The following is a 12,150-nucleotide window of genomic DNA, read 5'->3' on the forward strand; positions in this document are numbered from 1 at the left end:
ATCCAATGAACTAAATGCATGGGAATCATTATTTATAAATAAAATGGACAATTTGGTAAATAATGATAACGGTCCAATTCTAAATTTACAAAGTTATAAGTTAATTCTACTTGATATTTCATTTTTATACATATATGATTTATTTTTGTAACTTTAGCTAAATGTACTTTATAGAATAGTTTTTATTTTTTTTATTTTTAACTACCCATATGTTACATTCTTTAAAATTTATAATTGTAAACATAAACATAACCTTCAGTTTTGTGATGTGTCTGATGATGCCAGCATAGCTGGCGAAAGGCCTCATAAAAATTAAAAATTCAGAAATATTGGCGAAATTATTATTAATTCCAATATTAACAGTTCTTCTTGAAGATTGGTTGTATACTTCGATTGTTTGGGGAATTCGATTGTGTATTGAAATTATGTAACAATTGATCACATAGGTTGTAGCTCTTGTTATCTTCTTGTCAATAATTCGATATATCGATATCTTAATGTACACCAACACCGACAAAAAACAGAACAGCGACAAAACTAGAACAAACAGAAGGAAGAACGAGGAAGGAACAAGGTTCTTATTCTTTGTGTTTTTAGGAAACCTTATCCAGCAGATTGTATACTAGGAGTTATATTTTTTTCTGAATAAACCTAGAAAACATGTTCATATACCTTTGCGTCGCTACTTCCTAATAAAAGAGATAGTACAAATCAATTTGAAAATTATTTACCTTACAAATCCAATCTATACTTCAAATAAATAACACTAACCAATAAGAAAGAAATATTGTTTTTATGCTTTGCACAATATTTGCATGCTCAATGCAAAGTAAAGAGAGTCTTCTTACGTTTTTATTGTCTTGAAAGACTCCAGCCAGCAGTATTACTTTCTCATAACGTCTTCTTTGTCATTCCCATCTTGAAGTGTATTCAAGACTTCATTACAAGAGGATCATTGACTTTAGCTCCAGTTGACTCAGAATGTTAAATGAAAAGACTTTTGATGAATAATGTATATTATTATAGCACTATCATTTAGAAATTAACACCCCAATTAGATACAGTAAATTCTCATATATTTTGCAGTACAAGGCATGACACCATACACTGTACAGGGAATACATGGCATCCAACCTTGGCTTCGTTTAATGATGTATCCATTATCAGGGAAACTCTAGAGCTAGTTTAACTTGGTTAATTAAGCCGCAGAGCTTGTAGTAGAATATCATATGGTTGCTTACAACACGTGGCTTCTGTTATGCCATTAGCGGTTGAAAACTTTAGGATATGTTGAATTAGTTTGTTAACTTAATATTCCATGTTTACGATTGTACGATTGACTGAAGAGTGGAAATTGTACAAACTTTCACCCTCTTCAGTCAAAAACAAAATTCTATTAACTTGTTGGTATGGTTTTCAGAAATAAGAAACTTTTTCTATATTGAAATTTATTAAAGATAAACAATTTAGTATTCAGCATTTTATTTGACACCAGTCACATTCAGAAGTATTGAGTTTCATAAATGTTGTATATTTTCTCCCGTTATTCCAACAAAGTATTAAATTATATCACTTTGGCAAATAAATTTTGATTGTATGTGTAGGTTTTGAGTTTTTATCAAACACAATGTTTGCTATCTTTAGTAGTTGCAAACCTAGATACTCATATAAATAGGTACCATTTATTTATGTTAAGTGGGAATACAAATTAACTTTTATTATGGAACTAAGATTAAAAAGTTAACTTAAAATTTGTTTGGAAAATAACACAATAATTTATCAAATAAACTGATATTACTACTACCAACAGTTGTATTCAAACAAATAATCATACATGTTTCAATTTGTACGTTATTGAGCGAAGCGAGCATTTTAGAAGTCGACTGTTATACAGTCATACGCAAACTCCTCCTAGACGACTTAAGAAATCGTTTTATAATTTTGTATGGGGATATAGATCAACACGCCAACATCTATATGGCTTAAAAAATTCTCCCAGGAATCAGCCTCATAGGGTGTCAATGTAATCCTAAGGGCGCAGTATTTGTCACAACAATAGACAAGATCAACACAAAGACTAGATCAGCTGTTGACGTAAATGTAGTACATCAAGAAACAGCTGTTAGAATTATTTTAACTTTAAATCTTATATTGTAGCAGAAACTGTATGGAACATAGACATTCAACAAACTCCCATGTTATTCTTCAGGAGAATAAATAAACGGTTGTAGGGCTGCTTGTTTGTGGATATATTTTAATCAAATTTGGCAATTTTCAGGGAATATTTTAGAATAAATATAGCCAGGTAAATGGAAGTTCGTTAGTCTGCAGGTTTGCTATGGCGAAGGAATTTTTTTTCTACGAAGAAACATGTGTAGTAAATAGAAATAATTGGTCAATAATGTATTCGCACATACACACTTATTAGAAATGAACCAAACTAACTGAAACACGACATTGAATAATTTACAATTTTAATTAACATAAAACAATGGCCTTCCTCCCACTTATTGGTCTCCCTGTAGGGTATGATACCTACTTGGTAATTTAATCCCATAAGTCCTGATAATCAATCTTTTCGCAAAAACTAACTGAATTATCAAAATATATTGTGCAAAAAATTACAACATACATTTTTGTGAAAACAAAAATTTGTATTGCAGTTCTTCAAGTATATTATTTTCTAATATCTCTTGCATGCTATTAAAAGAACAATGTTTTGACTCTGGTCTTAGAACTGTATATTGTTGTTCTAAAGGTGAGAACCGCTTTAAGGTAAGGGTTAGAGGTGATTGGAAGTACTTATTGAGGTTATCTCAGGTTTGATATCTTACCCCTTTGTGATACACGATCATCTTGGCTTTGTCGTAAACTGTTGTTGATCCTTTGTCCCTGATTTTGTGACTTTTCCCTAAAAATGATTTTGAGAAAATGTTGTGTATCATTTTACAGCCAGTAAAACTTTGGTATTTTAGCTTTAAAGAAAATAATTTTATGGAACCCATATAACGTTGACAACTGAATAATAATTAACTGGGGACTGGCCAGACTCAAAGAGTCAGGAGACAGGTTTTGTCATACAGACTATAAATCAATTCATAATCACATTGAATCAAACCTGCATGCGAAGAAACTTCCGGTTCTTTTATTAAATTCTTTGCCAAAAAGAATTTTAAAATAAACTTGCGCCTCATGTAAATTATAGTACCAGGAGTACTTGGATATAAAGATAAGTACAATAAGCACAAATGTAATTTTACGTTTAGCTTCAAAGCCTAATCTCTATATTAATAGGCAAGCATGTTTCTTTAAAACCTTTTTCTCAGCTCGTGTACATCGCAGGACAAATCTACGCATATTGTTTGAAAGATATTTTCCTGTATATGTGCATTCCCTTTGTAAATTAAAATAGGCTCAAAAATAAGCACAAAAAATGAATTTAAAATTTGAAAAGAATTACATAGGTCTTATGGGTTGCTATGCTGGAGACGAAATAACAACGAAATATAAACAGAAAATCTAAAAAAAAATTGAAGAAATTCCAATAACACGTTTTATTTACAGTGTGGGGTGAAAATAGAGAAGTCTATACACATTAGATATTTTTGTATAGCTTTCGACCACTAGACGACCTCTAGTATAGAATAAATAGGGCAACAATTTCAAAATGTTATACCTTTAGTCAATGAAAAACAACCTCGGTATCCTACTAATATTATAAATGAGAAAGTTTGGATGTATGGATGTATGTTTGTGACAAGTGAACGCGAAAAATACTGGTCGGATTGGGCTGAAATTTGGCATGATGATAGCTCACATTCCCGATTAACATATAGGCATATTCTTATTTCAAAAATCCTTTCGGGCTCCGCCCCAGTGGCTCTGGAGTTTCCCATGTTAACCTTATGAGAAATGGAATTATTGAATCTTAACAGCTGTTTCAATTAAACAAGTTGGTTCTGTTCTATGATGTTCAATAGCATTAAAGTTACAAGGATTACCAACAGGGTGCAGCACTATTATATATCTTTACATTTATGACAACAGCTAATTTGCAACCAAAAGGTGATTGAGCGTAGCGGACTAACTTCGACCTGAAGGCGAGTTAGCGTAGCGAACGAGCTAACCTGAAGGCAAGTGAGCGCAGCGAACGAGCTCCAACCTAAAGGTGAGTGAGCGTAGCGAATGAACTTCAACCAGGACGTGCGAACGACGCCATGCGAACGAGCTCACTTATGGAGTTAAACGAGGCAAAGCCCGCGGGTACAGCTAGTTTGTCATAAGGCATATTTTAGTAAACAAAAACTTAATACAAAAATATTTTTTATGCTGTATTAAATGTTGAAAAAAATATTTGTTATACTGTATTAAATGTTGAAAAACCTACCAGTTAAAATGGGTAGGGGTTTATTAAAATAGTTGCCATATTAACATTTTACGGGAGATTAATAATATTTAAAGAAAAGGTTTTATGAGTTTTACTGTGCTGATGAAAATGTTTTATAAGTTTAATCATGCATTAGAAAAGTTTTAAACAACATCATCAAATGGGGTTTAAACACGATTTTCTGTAAAAAAAAAACTTAACAAATTAATTAATTAATTAGTTATTTTCATCCTATAGAAATATTATGTTTCCTTTGTGCTGTGGAAGTAAATTTTCCTAAGAGTCTAATTCATTCTGTTCAGACTCTATCAATTAATTATTCAAATACAATAAATATGTGTCCATTTTAAATATAATTCCTTTGAATTCACGATCTTCATCGGTTTATATCTGGGCTTTATCTTTTAGAAACAAAATCTCATTAACAAATAATCAAAGGCTAAATTAAAATTATCGAGCTTGGAAATTAATATAAGTTATCATTCAGTTTCCACAAATCTCCAAGAGTCTTAAAACTTGATTAAGCCGTAATCGTCAACTCCGCCGACTCCGAACTCAAGAACAGCAAGTCTCGGATTCAAATGCTCATTAGACTGTATTACAGTTGGATTAAAACTTCTACAGTTACAAATTGGTTGTTCCTTCAAATAAGCTACTTAAAAATTATCTTTATCATGGTCGGCTGGGATATTTCTCAATTAAAACACTTATTTCATTAAAACTCTGTCTAATTTGTTCAGTTGTATTGTATGAGGCATTAGGTTCAGAATTGAATAGCTAATGTTCATTAATTCAGTATCGATGAGATAACCAATATCTGATTGCGTCTCTTATGAAAATATGATTCTGTTTGCACAGAAGATGTGTCAAAACCTGAAATGTACGTTTACTAAGATCAAATGTAAAAAAGGGTACCCTTGATTACAGTCACGTAGAAGAAACCCCTTGTAAAAATGTATTTTGTATACAATTTAGGAAGGAAACTAAAAACACTAGTTCGGCCGCTTAGAAAACGACCTGCGCGCTAATGCTAAACCAATGCTGGAGGAGGTCGCTTTCTAAGCGGCCGAACTATAGTATATTAGTTTTGGATTTAGTACATGGAAATGTGCTTGAACTTTAAGAACTAAACTGGTCACCACTTAATCCATCGTATTTTAGTTGTATAACATGAATGTTGAAGATAGCTAAGTAAAAGAACACAAAGTACTTATTTTGTGTACAGTCCTAATCTTATGACCTCACTAGTGTAGTAAGTGCTCGTCTGGTAATCAAAAGGTCTCCGGTTCGATCCTGAGAAACACCAGTAGCTTTTATGGTACGAAACTTACGCCCATGTGTCTTTGATTTAAGGGCTTTTGAATTACTTAAATCATGACATCTGATACTCAGAAACGAAGCTACACAGATCATCTCGCTCTATCCTAATCTCACCAGGATTCATATTAGACAATACTGTATCTCAATTTGAATCAATTTGAAGAACATTTATAAGAAGTTCGAAAGCTTGCACAGGATCATGACTTGTATTCCAGCAGACAGAGCAATATTCCTCTATAAAGAACAAACTAAAACGACCAAAGCATAAAGACAGTGATTTTTAGGTATAATTAAACTGCATAAGCAATAAAATAACGAAATGTTTGACAGATGTTATCTAAGCATGTCAAATTGAAAATGTTTGCAAAATTAAATCTCCCATGTAATAATGATTTAGGTAGCCTCAAAAGAAAGTGTGCATAGAGTGTGTGGAAAGTATGTTATGTTATGCACTTAGTACTGACTTTCTTCCAAGGAATGTTAAAGTAATAAATAAATAATAATATCCATTAATTAAATAACTGCTATATTTCAAATAAATAATTTTCTAAGACGATTTATTAATTAACTAGTTTGTTTACAAAAGTATACGAAATTTATTAAAAATGCTAAAACTTTACTAAACTAAAATATACCTAATTTTATTCAACTTAGCAAACACAGGAAAATTGATATCAATAAGGCAAAAGAGAAATGATTTGAAGTTCCTAAAGACAAATAGCTTTTCTTGTTAGATAATAAGATTTCTACCTCTCGCAAAGTAAATAAAGGACTTGTTACTAAACAGTGACATCTGTCTCGAAGCTAAAATGTTGAGTAACTGATTCAAACTTCTTATACATTTGATCTAGAAATGTATTTCTTGATTACCTATTGCAGAATTTCCAAATAGTAACATTTTGTTGAGGTAAAATTTGTGATTTCACTTACGTAACAAACAGTTGAATGACATGTTTTGAAACATTTGCTGCTTTAAACATTGAGTTGAACGCAGTATTTTCACGTTGACAGTGCATTTGTCATTGTAGGAAAAACAACTGTGGAAAACATGTTTACATCTCATGTCCCAACATGGATAGCTAATGTTTGTTTATTATACAATTTGCATTTGCAACATTAGTTCGATCATGGTTAGACTTTTAGACTAATGCGATTATCCTTGAATTTATATGTCGTGGTACAGGCATAAATGCAGTTACAGTTAACCGATTGGAGTATTACAGTAAACTAGTTGTATTTGTATTGTAGTAATTGGTCGGTCGAACAAACTGTTTCATAATTTAGTTTTGGTTTCTATTCATGACTTGAAATGGTTTACAACTGTTGTACCACTTTTGGCACGGATTTGTGAACAAAGATTTACAAACAAGTGCAATTAACAGAGTGTAAAGTCAACAGCTATAAACGAATATTTTTGAACTAATTTATAAGTACGGTTTTCAGGAATTTTCTTTCCAAGTCTTCCTCTCTTTGGGAGTCGCCCCATGCTCTGTGGTCACCTTTGTATCCTATAATGGGTTAGCCTATTTATTTGAGCAGAATTGTTTCACTTGTTACATAAAGATTATTTGTTTTATTTTATTAATTAATCATGTCAGAGAAATGGGAAGCGAGCTGCTAGCTGCTGTAGTGGTGAAGAGCAGGACCTGAAGTTGTGGGTTCAAATCCCACCAATGCCACAAAAGAGTTAATCCAAAAATGGGTCATAATTTCACCTCCTCTAGACCTAGCCTAAAGTAATGTTTAAAGTAATTTCTGTCTAGCACCGAAAAAAATAATACGTCAAAAAAGTAATTACACCTTAGCCAATTAAGCTTTTTCATAACCCTTAAAGCACCAAGATGTAGGGAATCTACCGAGTATAGAATTGTGTAAAACTTGAACTTATATTTCATGTCCCCCCGCTCAACTTTGCCATTAAGAGCGTGTCAGGACTGAGCTAATGTTGGCTGACTCAACATCTAATGTCAGGGTTCAGCAATGCTGAAGAAATTGATAAGTTTATAACTTGGTCAACTCATCCATCATATTGTCTTGTCACTCTGCTATTGTCTTCAACAATAGAGGTGCTCTTCAAGCCATCCACTTAAGAGAAGCATTATTGTTTCAAACACTTACCCATAGTGAATTGACTGGTAAACTGAGAACAAGGTAAAAGAAGTAAAATTCTTTCAAGGAAAAATCTAATGTTTATGAAAATTGTGTATTTGTAAAAAGTGAAGACAGCTAACAAGTTTAGGAAACCACTAAGTTATTACTACTAAGAATTAGGATGGATATGCTACTGGGTGTATCTTAATACACCATCTTAATACATATTAAGGTGTACCTCAATATTAATGAAGAGTGAGTGAAAATACGCTGTAGTGGGTGTAAAATGTGTGCCATATTTAATAATGAACGAAGCAATAAATATACAGAGTAGTTGATCGGCTATTTACCACTAATAAAACATAAAATATTCACAAAAATATTAAGTGATTTGACCGGTATCAATGAACTGACTGGTAGAGGGGGTTCATTATCATATTGTGTACTTTCTTAGATATAAAACTGCCAATGGAAACGTTTCCATGGAGACAAATTTTACATCTAGACAATCTCAGGAAAGTTCCCAAGTGTTCAAAATTTCAAGTAAATTCTCCTCAACAAATATGCATGTGAGTATAATTCATTATTTTAGTGATTTAAAACTGATCAAATATCGGTTTTATACACACCACTCTATATCATATGGGACGGGTGGCGTCGTCCTGTAATCCAGCTACTAGGAGGTCACGAATTGTGGATATTTATAGGCATGCACTGTGGTTGCGATATTCCCTGGTGTGGATTTACGTCCGCACGAGTGAGTACTACGACTATCCACAGTACTATCCTGATAATTAGACCAATTCGTATATACTAAGGAAAAATGTGGTTCGGATTCCAATAAAAAAACTGTAGGTCCCTTAGTATGTCTAAGGAATATGTCGGTCTTAGTCACTAACAAGACTACAAGATCACGCCACTCATCTCCATTCATACTTGGATTAAAATACCTACTTTGTATGGTCGCCATTTGATTGAAAAGTAGTAAAGTATTAAAAGTATTAAAGTATCATAATGTTTTTTTTAGATTCATAATGTGAATGCAGAATACGGAAGTGGAGGTGGCTGGGTCACACTCACAACAACAACATAACATACCTAACATAACATACCTACACAAAAGTGTAAACACATTTAAGACAAAACCATTAACTAAATAAATAAGACTTTTTTAATTAGCTGTAATGTTTTTCACAGAACGCACTGAGGTTGGTCAGCAGGATGAGGGCAGTTTCTACCCTTCCGATGCTTCTCAGGTCACCTGTCAATCCCCAGACTATCCGCCCTCAGCTTCCTTCCCGGCTGTTACAAGTGGAGAGGTTCAGCTGTGGAGGGTGTGGGAAACCCCCCAGCAGACGACCGGAGAAGAAGGAAAAAGGAGGGAAATGTGATGAAGTGAAGCCGAAGATCGAGGAAGGAGGGAAATGTGGCGAGGTGGAACAGACTAAGAAAGAGAAGGGTGAACAATGCACCGAAGTAAAGGGAAAAGATAAGAAGAAAGATAAGAAACAATGTTCCAGTGTAAAGGGTGCGGACAAGAAAAGTAAGCAGTGTACTGAAGTCAAAGGAAAACGAGGAAAAAGTAAAGATAATGGAGGTCAGTGTGCTGAGGTGAAAGACAAAAGTGGAAAAAAGGACAAGAAAGGTAAACAGTGCACTGAAGTTAAAGGTAAAAGAGGGAAAAGTAAAGATAGAGGATCTCAATGTTCTGAGGTGAAAGGCAAGAGTGAAAAGAAGAATGATGAGTGTGATGAAGTTAAAGAAAAGGAAAACGATGGAGATATGTGTTCTGAGGTGCAAGAAAAAAAGAATCGTGGAGACCAATGTTCAGAAGTGAAAAGAAAAGAAAAACGTAAGGCAAAGGGAGGTCAGTGTGAATCTGTGAAAGGGAAAAGGTCAAAAAGTGGGAATCGACAATCTAAAAGGAATGAGGAGGATGATGATTGTGGTTGTAGGCCTATGTAATAAATGAACTTGAGTTTTACATGTGGCTCATTTGATCTGAACTTATTTACATTTATAATGCACAGTATATCTTTATTTTATAAAAGAGGAAGTTTGTTTATTATATAAAACTACCATAGTTACTGAAAATTGCAGAAATGGATTCCAAAAGTGCTAAGTGAAAAAAGTAAATTTTTCAGGAACTAACATTGGTATGTTTTCCAAAAGTGCTTAAGTCAGTGACTGTGGAAAGAACGAGCAAGTTTTTTTAACAGCTGACTAAAGCAGTTTTGGGTAGAATACTCGAATGACTATATATTACTGAGCTACAATGCTAATATTCTACAAGCCGTTTTGGCGTAAATATAATTGTTTTCTAGTTGTAAAACTTTTAGTAACGAATCACTAAGTTTAATAGTCTACCACAACAGGGTGGTAAAAGGTTTTACAGTATTTGGGAAGCTTCAGAAATACTCTCTAGTCCAATGTAACCTAGCAGCCAATATAAAGTTAGAGGACTCTATTAGAAAATTTCTTAAGAAATACAACTGAACAATCAGAAAATACATGATTTCTGGAGACAATTAAACAAAAATTAAAAAGGAACCTTAGGTATGTAGCTTGTGTCAAAGACAACAAAAACTCTTTTTTCATAAAGTTTAGTTTAGTGTTTTACACACTAATGTTAAAAGACTCCTGTCTCTATGTTAAGACTGTATCCAGCTAAAAGAATTTTTTTTTTAAATAATCTACAGACAGAATGTACTACGATCAAATATACTTTTTTCTATCACTTCAACTTTTAAGTCATGTCAATCTAAAGGGCGTCTCATTTTCAGGTTATATTTAGAGCACATCCACAATGAGCTATTACGTTAGCTAATTATTACCAATCAAAAAATATAGTAAGTAGCAGACTATTTAAATTTATTACGAGTATATTCCACCATATTCATCTATTGTGTGACATATTTGAGTAAAAGAACTAGCTAGAGCTTGTATAGAGTTGATCTTAATTTTACTAAACAAAGTCAATGATTTACAGTAACCAATTTGTTATTTTGGCGATTGATTTATAGGACTATTTTGTGATAAAGATCAAATCAGCTGTCAGTTTTGCTTGCGATGAAATACTAACAGATTTCTAGCTTATGTTGGTAACTATAATCAGCTGATTAAGGGGTTTCTGTGACAGAACTAATCAGATTAGCTTTGGTGATTGATGTTGAATCATTAAACTGGTTATGAGATGCATCACTGAGGTCCTCCCTATGATACGATTATGTTAGCTTGATACTTGGCATTACAGAACTTGGACATCAAATAAATACATTTAATAGATTACACACTATACTTTTATAGCTTTAAACAATCACTGAATTTCTATAGGATTTAAATGGAGCCACTGGGGCGGAGCCCTTTTGACGGATCTGCACCAAACTTCACACAAACCATCCTTGAATAATGTTTAATAATGCCTGAAAGTTTTATTGCAATCTGTCAAGCGGTTTCGAAGTCCATAAAGGACAAACAAACAAACATACATTGGATTTTTTATAGATGAACATTTGATTATGTAATATGCATAAAACATTGAAACTTATGACTTAAAGAAAATCATATAATTATTTGGTTTGCAGCACTATAGCCAAGAGGAAATCACAGTTTCAATCATAGCAGTTTTTGAAATTCCATTTCCACAGCTGAAGTAACCTAGGCTAATTTGGTGTAATATTGGGAGTATGAAATAGTTTATTTCATCACTATGGCCTAAAGTAACTCTTTGAGCAAGGCTTAAAAAGTGAATTTTTTGCCCGTGTGAAGAACTATATTTTTCGTCATATGCATCATTAATTAACAAACAAAGCTAGAAAACGAAATCATTTGAATGTAAACATAACCTCTCAAAACGACGGCCAGCTTGTTTTCAATTCTGCTAATGCAAATAAGCAGCTGTTTAGTAAGTGATTCAATCATTTCGTCTATTACGATTGTGTTACAGTACATTATACCATCGATATGTCGAGCAATCGACAACAATATGCTAAAACCTTACCAAATGAATCAATCGATAAATAATTTCGATTGCCACAATCGAAATTTACAACTGTTTAACAGCTGATTTTTACTCCCTTGAGACTAAAATTGATGTTTACTCCCTAGAGAGTAAAAATGCTACTTTAGAAGTACAACGCATGCATTAAAAACGGCCGTTATTGCTGCAGTATAACGAAAAAAAAGTTAAGACTATGTATTAAAGAGTAAACATAACTAAAATTCTGACCTAATAAAAATTTGTACTAAAGGAGCTCCATAAAGGATATAGTATATTTCGTACCTAGGGCCGAAAATGAGGTTTTGCCGGCTCGAGATAGTTTTTAAGTTCGAGACGAAGTCGAGAACTTAAA

The 12,150-nt window shown here is 33.0% G+C and overlaps 1 protein-coding gene across 1 annotated transcript; it reads left to right on the forward strand.

The window, feature by feature from the left end:
• Positions 1-8,327: 8,327 nt before the first annotated feature.
• On the forward strand, positions 8,328-9,782 carry LOC128995302 (protein FAM133-like). Its single transcript, XM_054420276.1, has 2 exons — positions 8,328-8,367; positions 8,996-9,782. Exons 1-2 carry the CDS (start codon positions 8,362-8,364, stop codon positions 9,761-9,763), a joined length of 774 nt encoding a protein of 257 aa, XP_054276251.1. The 5' UTR covers positions 8,328-8,361; the 3' UTR covers positions 9,764-9,782.
• Positions 9,783-12,150: the final 2,368 nt, after the last annotated feature.

The sequence above is a fragment of the Macrosteles quadrilineatus genome, unplaced genomic scaffold, assembly GCF_028750875.1.
Source record: "Macrosteles quadrilineatus isolate MER2022 unplaced genomic scaffold, UCM_ALF_1.0 Scaffold_5__1_contigs__length_97177068, whole genome shotgun sequence".
Lineage (NCBI taxonomy): Eukaryota > Metazoa > Arthropoda > Insecta > Hemiptera > Cicadellidae > Macrosteles > Macrosteles quadrilineatus.